This window comes from Euprymna scolopes, chromosome 2, assembly GCF_053919585.1.
Source record: "Euprymna scolopes isolate OS-2025 chromosome 2, ASM5391958v1, whole genome shotgun sequence".
Classification (NCBI taxonomy): Eukaryota; Metazoa; Mollusca; class Cephalopoda; order Sepiida; family Sepiolidae; genus Euprymna; species Euprymna scolopes.
Window position 1 is genome coordinate 143,055,877 of NC_136483.1, and position 16,586 is coordinate 143,072,462.

At 34.8% G+C, this 16,586-nt stretch overlaps 1 protein-coding gene across 5 annotated transcripts in view; it reads right to left on the reverse strand.

Moving 5' to 3' along the window:
- Positions 1-1,663, reverse strand: part of LOC145296913 (repressor of RNA polymerase III transcription MAF1 homolog) — a 54,341-nt gene extending 52,678 nt beyond the window's left edge. For all 5 annotated transcript variants that reach the window (XR_013870074.1, XM_080143088.1, XM_080143080.1 and 2 more), the window contains exon 1: positions 199-1,663. Coding sequence is in view for 4 of the 5 variants with exons in the window: in XM_080143088.1 (XP_079999214.1) it covers positions 199-281 (83 nt within the window). In the remaining variant the exon portion in view is untranslated. The remainder of the gene's footprint in view (positions 1-198) is intronic.
- Positions 1,664-16,586: the final 14,923 nt, after the last annotated feature.

Sequence of the window (16,586 nt, forward strand, 5' to 3'; positions counted from 1 at the left end):
TTTATTATATTTAAAGACCTTACTGAAACGAAATTCTGCAGAATCATACGAATAATTTTCCGAAACTTACATTGTAAAAGTACCGAAATCGACTAGATACACATTATTTATTAATATCTAATCATATAAAAAGGTGTCCTTTTTTTCTTTTTTTGTTCTTTCAAAATCAAATTTCATTTCTAAGAAAATAAAACTTACCTTCCATCGATTTGAAAGTTTTCCAGTTCCATGGACAATTTGGAATTGATGGCTTCAAACTTGAAATTATCAAGAAGCTTCATTGTGAGTTTTTATTTTAAGATTATTAAATTAAAATTTAATTTATGAATGCAGGAGAATCCAGTTCTTGTAATAGAAACCCGTATTTTTTTAATATCTTGTCTAGAAAAAAAATATATATATAAATGTCCTGTTTTTTTTTTTTGTTTTTTTTTAACTTGTGATGAAAAAAAAACTTAAAATAATTTTAATTCCAATTTCGGTAATTAAAATCTATGAAGAAATGAATATTTAAATGGTAATTTTTCTAGTTTGTCTTAATAAACTTAAAAAAAAATTTATAAATTTAATTACTTTTTAATCTATTTAAAAAATTAAGATCCTTTTTTTAAAGTTAAATAATAATTGAATATATCTAAATGTGTGTAGTTGTTTTAACGAAAATATTTTATTCAAATATTGTTTGTTTGTTTGTTAAGTGAATGATTTTTATTTGCTGAAAAAATGTTTTCTTTCGTCTACCAGGAAGCAAAACATATAAATTGGAAATTACATTTAAAAACGTGTTTTTTAAAAAAATATAAAATACTTTCTTTTTAAATCCAGAAAAAGTGGTGTTTTTTTTTTTTGTTTAATGATGAAAATGTATTTATGGGAAAAAATTATTTTTAATGAATTATGTGTTTCTTTTTGCTATTTTAAAACGTCGTCGTCGTCGTCGTCGATGAACTTGTTTTGTTATTAAACGATTGAAATATACTGTTAATTGTGAATATTTGTCGTCTGTGGAGACTTAAATATGAACAGTGATACGACGAAGGTGGAAAAAGAGACGAGGACATAAATGATAAGGAAGATGATTTGTTAAAAACTTCAGTTTCTGAAACCATGATCAGAAAAAAAAAAAAAAAACAACAATAGAAGACGACAAACAAAATGGAGATACTGGAATAAGGAAGAACCTAAAGTAACAAAAAAAATAATGAAAACCTCTTTTTAACCTAAAAAAAAGAAATATCAGTTAGATATTCTATATGAATCTAGAATTACCACTCCGAGATTTAAGTAAATAATTTCTAATATTGGTAGACTCTTTCTTATAATACCGAAATGGAGAAATGTCAATAATAACAAAAGATATAAACAAACGAACAAGGCGGAAATCTTTTTTAAGGTTTTTCTTTCCAAAAATGAATCTGACGAACTGCAAGGCAGTCGAAACGTCCTAGGATTCTTTTAAATCACTAGTAATTCTCTTTCCAAATTTTTCTCCTTCGATTTTCTTATTTTTGTTCCGTCTTTCGGTGACCTTTTTTCAGATTTTCATACGCTTACAAACAACTAGATAGGCCATCAGGAAAAACAAACAAAAATTATTTTTGGCTGTTCATTACCCACAATGCAATTGGTTCACTCAACTTCCGCTGCGCATGTGCTGAAAAGTTACTCTACCGGAAGCACCCCTTCCCTTTTACACACTATCTTTTGTAAACATCTTATAGAATACTATATGTTGTTTTATTTACTCCCGCCTCCAGTGGCTTTGACACAAGGTCAGACAGGGTTACCAGATTGGCTTTTCAAGGCCAAATTTCGCCTTTTTTAAACAAACATGGTATTTGGCGTATTTTAAAAATTGGCTTTAATTTTGGGGGGTTTTTTTCTGATTATTTGCTAAAATATTTATTTAATAAAATTTGTTATTTATTTAAGAAAAAAGTTAAAATTCATTTTTTAAACAGTTTGATCTTCAAATATTGTGTAAGCCTTATGTATTTTGTCCCTTTTCTTTTACCAATATATCTATTTGGAAGTAATTATTTGTGAAAATGTTACAAGTAAATATTCTTGAATCAGCTTGGCCTTCAAAAATGTTACTGATTTTTTAAGTTTTACTTTTTTTTTTTTCTTTAACGTTTTTACATCAAATTATATTTGGTAGTAACTAATAAAGAAAACATAATTAAGTATTTTTTAAGCTGTTGAGAGAAACAGCGCAGTAAATGTGATATTTGCATAACAACTCTTCATTCGACGCAATCTCCAGCTACTAGTTTTTTTCCAGCTAGCCAGTGTGTAATATAAAAAGTTCTTTCTATGTCTTTCCTAAAGAACACGCATGCTTGTGTTACAATCTGACCAGCAGCAAAGGCTCTCAAGAATATCCGAATCCTCTAACCAAACTCTCTTTTGTTCCATTATTTTTCATTCCTGGCCAACATACATGGTATGTCCTTAAAAGCTCATTCTGGTGATAAAGACCTCGACAAATGAATAAGACTTTTATGGACTTCTAGATACACTGTCCAGCTAAGCATATACATGTAACTCACAAGTACAGTTCATAGATTGTATACATTTTAAACTATTTGATTCATGTTCATTCAAACTACTATTTGTAAAGAGTTTTTAATACCTAATTATATTTCAAACCTAAAAGTTGAAATGAGGGATACCTTTACAAATACTATTATTTAATTTAAGCTACTATACATGTTTTAAAAGGCTGAAAAAATTTGAATTTGTTTGATAAAGCATTGTTTTCTTATCCTCCTCATCCTCATGCTCCTCATCATCATCATCAGTTTAATGACCATGTTACAAGTGAGCTTGTGTTTGGCAGCTTTTAGAAATTGACTTCTAAACTAATATATCAACTTAACTTGAGAAAAATACTGTATAAAAAAAGCTATGGCTTGATAAGTGCTACTTTGTCTCTGCTCTGTCAAAAATTGGTTACAATTTAAATGCATTTATACAGATACAAATAATGTTCAGATTGCCCAAATTGTTGTTTGCAACAATTTCAATGCAACAAAAAAAAGAAAGTTGTTTACAACAATAATGTGATGAGGATGAAATGTGGATGCACCAGTCAGCAAGTGAAAGCTGAGCAAAGACATAAGCATCATAAGGGTTAATGAGTGTACGGTGGTCACCAAGAAAAGAGCATAGTAATAGTAGATGTTGGAAATTGGGTATAATTTAATTATTTAAGGGGACGGCTCAACAAGAATTTGTTTACAATGAACTTGAAGATGACCATATTGTAGTCAGCTAGGAAGTTCTAAGAAAGGAGCTTTGTTTATCGAATTTGCATTTAAATTTAGGCACATAGTGAGGAAAATTGTTAATAGGAGTTTTATCTGGATGAGTATTTTTATGAAAGTTTGGCAAGGAATGACCATAGATTGAAGCTCAGACGAGCACCTGCTACGAAAATAATGATAGAGCAGAGACAGACTCACAACATCTCTTCTGTGGGAAAGAGGTGGAGGGAAACAGAAAAGAGTATCAATTACTAGGTTTTAAAGCCAGTTTTGAACTTTATCAAGGCATTGTGGATGCATTGTCGGCAGTTCCCATAACTCTCATTTCTCTTAATTGGTCTCTCAATCCTTGTTTAGAACGAGTGATCTTTCTGACAAAGGGAGAAGAAAAAATTATTTTAGGTCGACAGAATTAGCCTGAGATGTCAGAAATTTTCTGCTTCTATTTCTATCCTCGTGGCTATGTCACTAGTAAGGAGGTAAATGTTTTTCTAGACTGGCATTATCCACCTGATAATCAGAAACCCGAACCTTGGTCTAACCACTAAGGAGACCATCCCTATCAGCAAGTCCAAAGTACTGGGGATGTTTACTGCAATTTGGTGAATGGATTCTAGGCCATGGAGTAGCTTCTGGTGGGGTTTCTCGATGCCATATTAGTGGGTAATTGTTATAGCTTTACCTTATGGTCTACAATATATATATATATATATATATATATATATATATATATATATATATATATATATATATATATATATATATTTCTTCACTTTTTCTTCTTTACTTTCCCTGTCTTCCCTGCTCTAACCGTGTTTGTCAACCTATTCCACAAATCCTAAAACTCCATCATGAAAAGTCTCCAGAAAGAATACACAATTAAACTCAGAACTCCAACTTCCAATGTTGACCCCCCGCACACACACACACACACACACTACAATATCTCCTTCTCTAACATCAGGGGTCTATGTTCCAACCTTCTAGAGGTTGAAATCCAATTACAGGAAACCAAACCAGACCTATTCTTCCTAAGTGAAACTGGCATTGGACTGACTATTTCCCTAGATGAGTTCGTAATTAAAGAATATTCTAATTTAACATCCAAATCTGACCCCCAAGATCGACATGGACATGGAATATGTGCCTACATTAGAGATGCCCTTCCATATGGTAGGGACATCTCCAGAGAAGACCCCAAATTGTCTTATATGTGCTTTCGGATTGCACTTCCTCACACCACTGCGTGTATATTTGCCCTCTATCGCCCCCACAACAGCAGAGTTACTATCTTTAAGAGCATATCTGAAAAAATTGACCACATCCTGTCTGCTCGTCCTTCAGCTAACATTCACGTCTGTGGAGATTTCAATGTTCATAATGTGGAATGGTTAACCTATTCAAACAAGATAAATGATGAGAGGAGATTCTGTCACAATTTCTTCATTGCTTATGACCTAACTTAGATTGTTGATGAACCCACCCATGTGCCTAACACTGATGGTCAGTATGCAAATCTCCTATACCTTTTTCTCGCAACTTGCCCTGAGCTATGTTCGTCTTGTGTTCTGTCCCCACTAGGATCTTCCAACCATTCGATTATTTCCATTAAGATAAAAACAAAATGTAATAAGTCCTCAAATGTACCTCTCCATTGTACAGTATATGGTTGAGTGGGATAGCTTTCGTACATTTATATCAGATCTACCTCTGCATTCCATGTTTAAAAAGAATGTGTCCTCCATAGTATCAGACCTGACAGAATGGTTAATCGTAGGTATAGACCGCTTCATACCCTCCAAAAAGCAGTTACCCAAACTAGCATCCATTTTTTGCAAAGCTGTTCAATCAATGCCTAAAGGAGAAATTCTTCCCAACGCCTTGAAAAACTTCATTAGTTTGCTCAGTATTTAAAAATATTAGAGATTGCTAGAGAAATGGTTGCATCTTTCTACTGCTCCAGAAGGTATCTCATTCCCAATGCAATCCTCTGCCTGTATAAAAGTCAGATACATCCTAAAATGGAGTACTGTTACCACATCTGGGCAGGAGCTGCTCAGAAAACCATATCCTTTTTTTTTTTTACAAAGGAGTCATCACTTATCAAGGCCCGAAGGCCACCCGAGGATAAGTGGTTAAAGGAAACATGTAGTCATATTTAGTAGTGGAAATTTGGTAAATTGGATGACTTAAGGGGATGGTCATCAAGAATTTGTTCATGTTGAACTTGAAGACAACCATATTGTAGTCAGTTGGTAAGCAGGAAAACGGAACAGAGTTCTACAGGCGTGCAGTTCTAAGAAAGAAACTTTGTTCATGGAATCTACGTTAAGGTTTAGGTACAGATAAGAGTGGGGGTATTTATTGATAGTGCCCCCTTTTTTATTTTATAAAGTCCTTTCTTTATTTCACACTGATTCTTATTGTACTTTGTGTGTTGTTGGGAGGCAGTGTTATTTGAAACAGCTTTGAATAAAGAATTTTAACAGTACATAGTATGCCAGAAACTATAATGAAAATGAAATTTGTTGCATGTTAAGGACCCTACGTCAATAGCGATTAAGTTAGCTAGTGTGGATTTTGACAAGAGTCACACTAAGTACATGTCATGATAACCTAAATCTGCGAAACAGAATTATTCTCAGAGGTGAATAAAAGATAAGTGACGTAAAGTTGAGACAAGGAGCAGCAGGTCAAACGGCATAGACAAAATAGAGGTGGCCTTCGGGACAAGATCAAAGTGTAGTATCAAAGTGTCCCATGGGGAGGCATTGTAAATAGGGACAAAACAGAGGTGTGAGTTGAGATGATGAATGACATCAGGTTTTTCAAGTTCAGGAAAGGGAAACAGCACTAATCCTATGCAGGTTTAACCAGCTTTCTCCAAAGGAGGAAGCTCCATGGGAGTATGAAATTCACAAGTGGTTCCCAGTTACATGTATATCCCCGTTATGGAAAATGACGATGTTAGGTTTTTGTAAGTTTTGCTGGGAGGCGTCGGCGTCCTCCTATGTACAGCGCCTAGAATTCTCAAGTTGGTCACCCATCTGGTACTGACCAGGCTCAACGCTGCTTAACTTTGGTGATCTAACGGGAACTGGTGTGTCAATGTGATTATTCCGTACATCTCATATGACAAAGACCACCACTAATAGGTCTGTCTGTGGAAGACTGACAGACAGCGCTGTAAGAAACATGTAAAATTTCACCTCAATGTTTCTGTCCATATGTCACTCATTTCATTTAAGTTAAGACGTTAACTAAATAATTAGTTAAGAGAAAGTCAATTCTCTCCATATCTAAAACCTTTTAGAATTCTCAGCAAACGGTTCCTTGTATTTTTTTCAAAACAGAAAGAAGAAGAAGAAGAAGATGCATAAAAAAGATCAACTATAAAAGCTTGTAATAATAAAAGAGACCCACATATAAATACTCAACATATAAAGAATTATATCCTTTTTTTATTGAAAATATTACAAACAGTTTTTTTTAACATTATTTAAATTTGCATTTTTATAAATTTTATAATTTGATAAATTTTCAAAACATATACTGATTTATTTATATTACATCTCATGGAAACAATGAAATTGAAACAGTCGTTGGAAACTTTTTTTAAATTTATAATTTGAAAATGTAGTTATAGGCCTGACAAATGATGCAACTCTTAAACTCACAAATTCTAATTCAAATTTACACAATTTTTGTATCAAGGAAAAAAAGTTTCTTATTTATTTCATGTGGACCACTACGATTCTTCTGATTAGAAGAGTTGAACAAAAGATTGCTGTTGACCATCATACAAGCTTTACTTTTCTAGTAACGCCGTGCCACGAGGACAGAAAATGAAAAAAGAAACATGAACTGTTTCTATATCTGAAGATGACATCATCGAAATTTGTTTGATTTTAAATAAATATTTATTTTAAAAAATAATAATAATTCTGTGCTGTATTGACTTCCAAAATTACACTATGTTTTTATTTGATTTTTTTTCTTTTTGATATTCGTGCAAATTCTTCCCTTCATCAGAGTCAGGAGTTGTTTCATAAGAGCAATATTAATATTACCTTTTATGGATTGAGTTTGTCATTGCTTCTTTTAATATTGTCCTTCCCTCTCTACAACATCTATGGTAATGGAAACTTTACATTTTTAAAATATGCATCAAAATATGTTTTACCCCCATCTGACATCTAATGAAATGAATAGCTCTCTCCTTGGGGGGGGGGGCTCCATGTTTTGACAAGCTTCTGGGTCTGACCTTTACTCCTGATCTTAAATGGAACACGTACATCAAATTCGTTGCCATGGTCGCTAAAAAAATATTGCGATAATTCTACCAATAGATATCTCATTGCCGATGCAATTTTCTACCTATATAATAGTCAAGTACATCCTAGGAAGGAGTACTGTTGCCACATCTGAGCAGGAACTGCTAGAAGCATCTTATCCTGCCTTGACAAAGTTCAAAATAGACTTTGTAGTCTAGTAGGGAATACCCTTTCCTCTTCCCTGCAACCTCTTTCCCACAGAAGAGAAGTTGTGCGCCTGTCTCTGTTTTATCATTATTTTCATGGCAAGTACTCGTCTGAGCTCCAATCTATGGTTCCCCCACTTGCCAAACTTTCATGAAAAACAGGTTGTATAAATGGCCACATGATTTGCAGCCTTTTAATTAAACCCTTACTTCGGCTAAACAGGAGGTTGAGAAGCCCAATCTGATCACTCGGCTGATCATGTCATACCCTAGTATCAAATAATTCCATCCCCAATCGTATCATTGAATCTGATTCTTCTAAAAATCAAAACCTTAATTCTCCTTTTTATTTTCTTTCCAAATAGATACTAGAAAGTGGTGACTGACGGTCAGCTGTGTTGAGAAAAAAAGATTACTAATGCCAAAGAGTAATTTTTTTCCAGTAGTAATGCTTTCACTCTCACTGTAAAATTTCCTTTTAAGAGTATTTCTTAAGAATATAAAATAATTATCCTAACTATAGAATTCGATCCGACAACTTTATTCGGATTTAAATAACACATAGATCATTAATATGCCATCCAATGCCTCTGTGCAGTCTCGAAAGACAAAGGATACCCCTTGTAGGGGCAACTGTGCGTGTAATTATGAGGCAAGGGTTGTGTAATCACCAACCACACTTCTCCTGAATTGGCACTGTTTGAGTCAAGTGGCAAGGAAAAGTCCAGGACAACTGGAAACAATGACGAGATAAGCGGAGAGCACATGCAGCACCTGGAAGTTCCAAATGGTCACCCATTTAGTACTGACCAGGTTTACCCTTGCTTAACTTCGGTGATCCAGCAGGAACTGGTGTGTCAACGTGATTATGCTGTAAACCAAAATAATTGAACCTTCAACCTTCAGGAGAATATCAATTTTACAATACTTGGGAAAATCAATTGTAAAAGTAGTATTCTCTTGAAGGTTGAAGGTTCAATTCTCAGTGTGGTCAACCGATAAATACAATTGCAAATTACCTGGGACCTTTATCTGGTCATGGCTGATGGAACAGGAGCATGAAGTAAATAAAGGGTTCCATTCAAAATTCTGTCCAAATTCCTGAGTTCGACAAGATACACCTGAAGAAGGTCGGAGGTTACATTGATCGAAACGTTATGAAAATCACATTCAAGATGAGAAGAGTATTTAGATGAATCCAAATAATATGCAAAAATATTTATTTTTAACCTATTTAAATGATTTCAGCATAGGAATTTTTACCTCTCCGCATAGATCTAAAATAGTTTAACTGTCTTAAATAAATAAGCATAAATATAAAATAAAATATTCTTATCAAAGTTAAAATATATTAACGAACATTTATCAAATATTTTTTTATTCATTTTAATAAAAAGAAGGATAAATGTTTTTTCTTCAAAGTCAACAAGTCAAATACTGATTGAAGATTAATTGTGTTGAAAACAAAGACGATTACTATTACCACTGCAATTTTCTATATGTTTAGTTTATGGGTACTGGAAAAGAAATAGCAGAGACTAATTTATCCCTATTCAACGTAAGTGGTCAAAGTATCTGTTTCTCTACAAAGGCGTTTAGGTTATCTCCCCTGGTAAATTCCCAACTTTAGTTTTTTTTTTGTTGTTTTTTTTTACATAGGCATCACCACATTATCAAGGCCAAGAGGCCACTCGAGCATAAGTGTGAAAGAGTGTGCAGTAGAAATTGGATAATATAGTAATCGTTAGTAATGGAAATTAGGTAAATTTGTTAACAAGTGGGACGGCTCATCAAGAACTTGTTTACGTTAGACTTGAAGACAACCATATTGTAGTCAGCTGGAAAGCAGGAAAACGGAAGACAATTCCACAGGCGTGCAGTTCTGAGAAAGAAGCTTTGTTCATGGAATCTATGTTTAGGTTTAGGCACAGATAATGAGTGGGGGGAATTATTGATAGTGTTTTCAGCTAGACGAGTGTTTCTTGTAAAATTTTGGCGAGGGGGGACCATAGACTGAAGCTCAGTTGAACACTTTCCATGAAAATAACGATACAGCAGAGACAAACTTGCAACGTCTCTTCTGTGAGATAGAGGCTGCAGGGAAGAGAAAAGGATATCTCCTACGAGGCTATGAAGTCTATTTTGAACTCTATCAAGGCAGAACAAGTCCTTTCTAGCAGCTCCTGCCGTGATGTGGCAACAGTATTCCATCCTTGGATGTACTTGGCTTTTATATAGATAGAGAATTGCATCAGTAGTGAGATATCTTCTGGAGCGATAGAAGGATCCCACCATCTTTCCAGCAACCATGGCAACAGATTTGATGTACGTGTTCCATTTCAGATCAGGAGTAAAGGTCAAACCCAAAAGCTTGTCAAAACACGGGGCCTCACCCAGACGAAAGCCATCCATCACAATTGATGCCAGATGGGGATCAGAGCGTTGATGATGTAAGGATAGGAGTTTGGTTTTGGATGCATTAAAGGTAACCAGCCACGTCTTCCCCCACTGAACCACGTGCTCAAGATCAGAGGAGAGAGAACCAGAGAGAACCAGAGAGAACTTTGTCATTTACAGCCTTTGATGTGTTGCCGTAGATGGTCGTGTAGCTTGGCAACATCACGTACAGATATATATGTATATCACATAGCGTGTTTTCTGATACAGGAGGAAATATTGAGGGTTGGCGGCCTTGGTCGCAAAGGGTAGAATTAGCTGTAAAGTTCTTGGCAAAGAGTTTGGCTTTGTCTGATGCTGATGAGATTACCTCAGGTCCATTGATGATAGTTGGGATAGAGCACACGCTTCTGTTCAGGATTCTGTTTGCTGTTTGCCAAAACTGGTGGGAACCAAGCCGCTGCTCAGCTACTTTGGACTTGACGGACTGAGCATACAACTCTCTTGCGTTCTTTATTACTTTCTTACAATGGTTGCTGGCAGTCCTGAAAGCGGTTTTAGTTTCCATACATCTATTACGTTGGAAGCAGTGGAAAAAGTGATTTCTGTGTGCAATGGCAGCAGCACATCCTGGAGAGAACTATGGCTGGCTGTTAGGTTTTTGCTGGAACTTTTTTGAGTGTATGAAACGGCCTATACCTACAATAAAGCATTCCGTCTGGTCTGATACTATAGAGGACACATCCGTTTTAAACATGGAATCAGATGTAGATCCGATATAAATGTACAGAAGCTATCCCAGTCAGCCATAGTGTATTGATATACTGTACGATGGAGAGGTACGTCTGGGGACTTATTATATTTCATTTTTATCTTAATTGATACAACAGAGTGGTCAGAAGATCCAAGAGGAGTCAGAACAGAAACTGAATATAGTTCAGAGCAAGTTGTGAGAAAAAGGTCTAGTAGACTCAAATACTGGCCATCATTGTCGGGCACATGGGTGGGTTCGTGAACAATCTGAGTGAGGTCATAAGCAATGGAGGAATCATGACAGAATCTCCCCTCATCATCAGTCTTGTTTCAGTGGGTCAACCATTCCACGTTGTTAACATTGAAGTCTCCACATATGTGAATGTTAGCTGAAGGATAAGCAGAGAGGACTTGGACAATTTTCTCAGATATGCTTTTAAAGATAGTAACTCCGCTGTTGTGGGGGCAATAGAGAGTAAATGTAAATGCAGTACTGTGAGCTAGTTGGACTCCATAGTCAACGGTGGAGCTCAAGACTGTCGCATGAGGGAGTGAATCAGGTTTTTCACAATTCTGTGTGAAAGCCCTTAGATGTGTTGCAGTTAGTTTTGCTCTTAATAAGGAACCATGATATAGAATTTTCTATAATATATAAAAACGCATTGTTTTTCTCTGATCCATTAGAATCTACATATAAAGGTAATGAAACAAGGACCAAACAGCAAGCATAAATGAAAAAAAAACAGAGCCACTCTTCTGACTAAGAATTAAATAACAAATTTCCAAAGTTTATCGTGATGGAGCCTCTAAAAGGTACACTTTTTGCTAAACTGTCTCCTTTTCTGATTTGAAAGTGTTATGGTTTTAACATCCTTCCCACCCCCTCGATTCACTTGAACCTGTCTAAGAATCTTAAGTAAAAATTATATAAACTATGTATAATTCATCATCATCATCATCATCATCATCATCATCATCACCATCGTCACCACCATCACCACCACTACCACCACTACTGTACGAATCTGAAGGTTCTATTGTTGGTACTTTTAGCGAATAAAACCTTTACTAAGGAATGCGGAATCACTATTAAAAAAATATATCAAAATTCTCCTTTATGGTTATTTTCATGGCAAATGCTCAGCTGAGCTTCAATCTATGGTCCCCTCCCCCTCACCAAACTTTCACGAAAAACACTCATCTACCCAAAACCACTATCAATAATTTCCCACACTCTTTATCTGTGCCGAAACCTAAATGCAGATTCCATGAACAAAGCTCCTTTCTTAGAACTGCACGCCCATGGAACTTTCTTCCGATTGCCTGCTTTCCAGCTGACTACAATCTAATTGTCTTCAAGTCCAATGTAAACAAGTTATTGATGAACTGTCCCTCTAAGTAATCCAATTTACAAAATTTCCACTACTTATGTTTACTATGCTATAATCACATTGACTACTATATACCCATTAACCCTTATCCTCGAGTAGCCTCCGGGCCTTGATAAGTGGTGATTCCTGTGTAAAAAAAAAATACTCCAGTTTAGAAAGGTTAACTGAATTTGTGGAAGAGATCTACAGTTTTATAAGTATATGGATAAATTATAGTATTTAGAGGCCACCATAGAGTTTAAGAGTTCATATTTCCCTAAAACCTCTGGCCTTGATGGAGGAGAGACTAAAACTTGCTGCTATGGTTTAAAATGATCTGAAATAACAGCAAGGGGAGACTTGATTTCACGTATTTCTCATATGTTACATCTCCCCTCTTTTGGAAATAGAGTATGATTACGAATATCTCCACTATCAAATAATCCTTATACACTATGAAATTTACTTTATGTATCAAAGAGGAGAGCTATAAAATCTGAGAAATATTTGGAATCAAGTCTCCCCTTGCAGTTATTTCAGATCATTTGAAACCATAGCAGCAAGTTTTAGTGTCCTCTCCATATATGTATGTGTGTGTGTGTGTGTGTGTGTGTGTGTATACTCGTAGCCAAATTGATTATTGAAATGCTCATATTTTTGGTTCTGTGGGCTGAAACTATATGAAATTTTGCAGGCTTTTTGGAGATTATAATACTATTCTATGGTAAAAATTTTATGACAATTGGTAAAAAAGAATGTATCTTTTTAAACCAATAAAATATGCCCAAATTAGCCTACAGTTGTATATATAGTGTCCTGGTAGGCAACTTCAGTTTTGCTGTTTCGATTGTGTCCCCTGTGACCTAGCCAGGCCACTAATGTAATTATTTCCAGTCAAGCAACATCGCAGCTCACATAAGCCATAACAGCAAACAGAATGTGTTGGCAATCATAGCTTATGTGTGGTTTTATGTTGTTTTACTGTGGAAATAATTATATCATCTCTCACAATTGTTTTTTTTTTAAATAAAAAAAGATTCCGTTTTATAAGCATATAGATAAATTATAGTACTTAAAGGCCACTGTAGATTTGAAGATTGCATTTTTTTTTTTTTTTTTTTAAATAAATAAGATTTACAGTTTTATAAGTACACTAGCAGTATTCACCCAGCGTTGCCCATCTTAAAAGATATTGCTGGTAAGAAAACAATTTAAATATATTATGTTCACATTTTCTTTTTTTAATTTTTTTTAGCATAAAAAAAAGAGTTTAAATAAAATTTGTAATAGGAGGTAAAATAATTAAAAAAAAACTGAGTTCAAAGGCGTTTTTTAAAAAGACACTTCTGCAGTTTAGATTACCACTAATAATTATTTGCTTTCAGTTTCTAAAGAGTTTAACACAGGAAAAGGGGAGATAAACGAAAATTTTGCAGGAAAAAAGCCCAGAATTTTAGTGATTTTTACCAAATAATTTCATTTAAAATGGATGTAAATGTCCTCAATTTGAAAGACATATTTTATTCTACTTTGGACAAAAGATATAAATTTTTTTACAGGTGCACATTTAAAAATATTCTAAACTGACTGTTATATTTTATTTAAAATTGAAAAAATGAATTGTAATCTAATAAGGAAAAAAAAAAAGGATCGATAACATCTGCACGACTTCTTACATTCCATGTACTCTTTGGTGCTATACATTCCACCTCTGTCCTCTCAAATTTGGTCTTTTTATAATGTCTTTTTAATGCAGCTAATTTATTCATATGCAAATTAATGTATATCAAATTGCACAACCCATGATCCTTAAAGATCATCTCACATACAAACCTGTGCTCAAATTAGCTCTTATCACTCAACACTGTCAGGCACAGCTGGCCATCTCTCTAGACCACCACACAACTAGCCCTTCAAACACAGCTAGACACAACTAGCCCTTCAAACACAGCTAGACACAACTAGCCCTTCAAACACAGCTAAACACAACTAGTTCTTCAAACACAGCTAGACACAACTAGTTCTTCAAACACAGCTAGACACAACTAGTTCTTCAAACACAGCTAGATACACTTAGCCCTTCAAACACAGATAGTTCTTCAAGCAGCTAACTCTTCAAACACAGCTAGACACAACTAGCCCTTCAAACACAGCTAGACACAACTAGCTCTTCAAACACAGCTAGATACACTTAGCCCTTCAAACACAGATAGTTCTTCAAGTAGCTAACTCTTCAAACACAGCTAAGCACAATTAGCCCTCATATTTTCATTGATTTTCAAACAGAAAGTCTTCTCCATAAAACAATGGCAACATTTCTAAACACGTCTGAACTTCGAAACATAACTTAATCTTCTCTGTTGCAACACTAATTCTCAAAAATTCAACTAGATTTATAATTTAATCTTTTCACAATGACGACAATTTCACAAAATCCAGCACTCAAATTCTTATACAAAATTCTGCATAGCATGACGAATTTTCACAAAGTCTGACTTTCGAATGTGTATTTAAAATTCTCCATAGCATGATGACTTGTCACAAAGTCTAGCTCTCTAATTCTAATTCTCTATAACTTGATGACAATTTTCAAAGCGCGACTCTTGAATGTGCATTCCAAATTCTCTACAACATGCTGATGCTAACTGTAAAAAAATCCAACTCTCATCTCAGTCATATCAACTTTACTTTTGTTCAGTCTGGAATCGCTTGTAATCTATAATATAAATCTCACTTGGCCAAAAACATCAATTCCTTCACCCTCAACTGGGCACTTTTCTACAGGGAGGGGTCGCTTTTTTTGCCGATATTTTTGAAAGTCATTGCCTCTTTTCGATTATCCAGCCTTAATTTACTAATGATAAATAAATTAAAATAATGCTTTTGATTATCGATTATCGGTTATTATCAGGGGTATTCTGAGACAAAAACTACTAAGATGGCTTCCAGACTTATACACTAAAGATCTGTAAATTTTAAAGAAAATCTGTTCAGCCATTTCGGAGTCTATAAGGAACGAACTTACACACATACACAGACAAAGTTGCATTCATATAATTTTAGGGATAGAGATATATAAACACACACGCACACACACACAGTCACTACCCACATAGATGACTTCGAGTTCAGGCTTTTCCATGTCCTCTATTTAAGTAAATAACGGCAACTTTTTGTAATGTCTTCCCTTTGTGACGTCTCTGGTGTTTTCCAAACTCAAGTGGATGACTCCTTCTCTATGCTATGTCATCTCTGTGTGGCGCTATGTAGTGTTCATGGACACAAACAAGATAAACAACAAGGTTTTAAGTAATATATAGGTATAAAGATTGTAGTATTACACTGTTAGAATAAATTGTTTGACTCTTCTGGAAATAAAGGATTGTGGTTATTCCCCTTGGCCGGAATAACCACATATTGATTCTCGAAAATCCGTGTATATTTTTAAGTTGATAAAACCTTTACGAAAGGCATTCCTGTTTACTCTTCTTTTATCTCTACTTATCGTTTCAATTTTATCAACTTAAAAAAAAAAAAAAAGTAAGCAAACGAACAACAAAAAAACAAAAAACAAAAACAAAAAAATGGACAAACTACTGCGGCCGGAGAACCAACAGCTCCGAATTCGGAAAAAATCTATGAACACTGGAAATTGACGTTTGAGTATTACTTACGCACTTTAAACAACGGGGAAATAGAAAATAATGTACAAAATCTCTTCGCCTTGATTAATTCAGTATCAGCAACAATATTCAAAATAATAAGCGATGCTACAGATTACAACGGTGCTATAAAAACGCTAGATGCTGTTTACATAAAACCGGCAAACGTTATATTTAACCGATATCAACTTCTGACGAATAAACAGAAACCAGCACAAACTATCGACGATTTCATGCAACAACTGGAAGTACTTGCCAAATCTTGTGAATTTCAAGCAGTAAGCACTGAGGAGAACAAAAAGCAATATATCCGTGACGCTTTCATTAGCAGCATCTCCTCTATTCATCAGCGCCTACTCGAAAAAGCATTCTCAACTCTACACAAGACCTTTACAATGGCTAGGTCTTTAGAACAAGTCGAGAAGCATATGGTAAGCTTTGATAACCACCCGAATGTAGCCACTACCGTAATTAAACCAGAAGACACTCCCTTAGCCGCTATAAAAAGAAATACCCTACCAAAAGGAATTTGTTTCTTCTGTGGGAACACACGGCATTCATGGGTGATATGTCCTGCACATAACGCTGAGTGTAGGAAATGTAAGAAAAATGGCCATTGGGTGAAGGTATGTAAATCTTCCTCCTCCACTGCTGC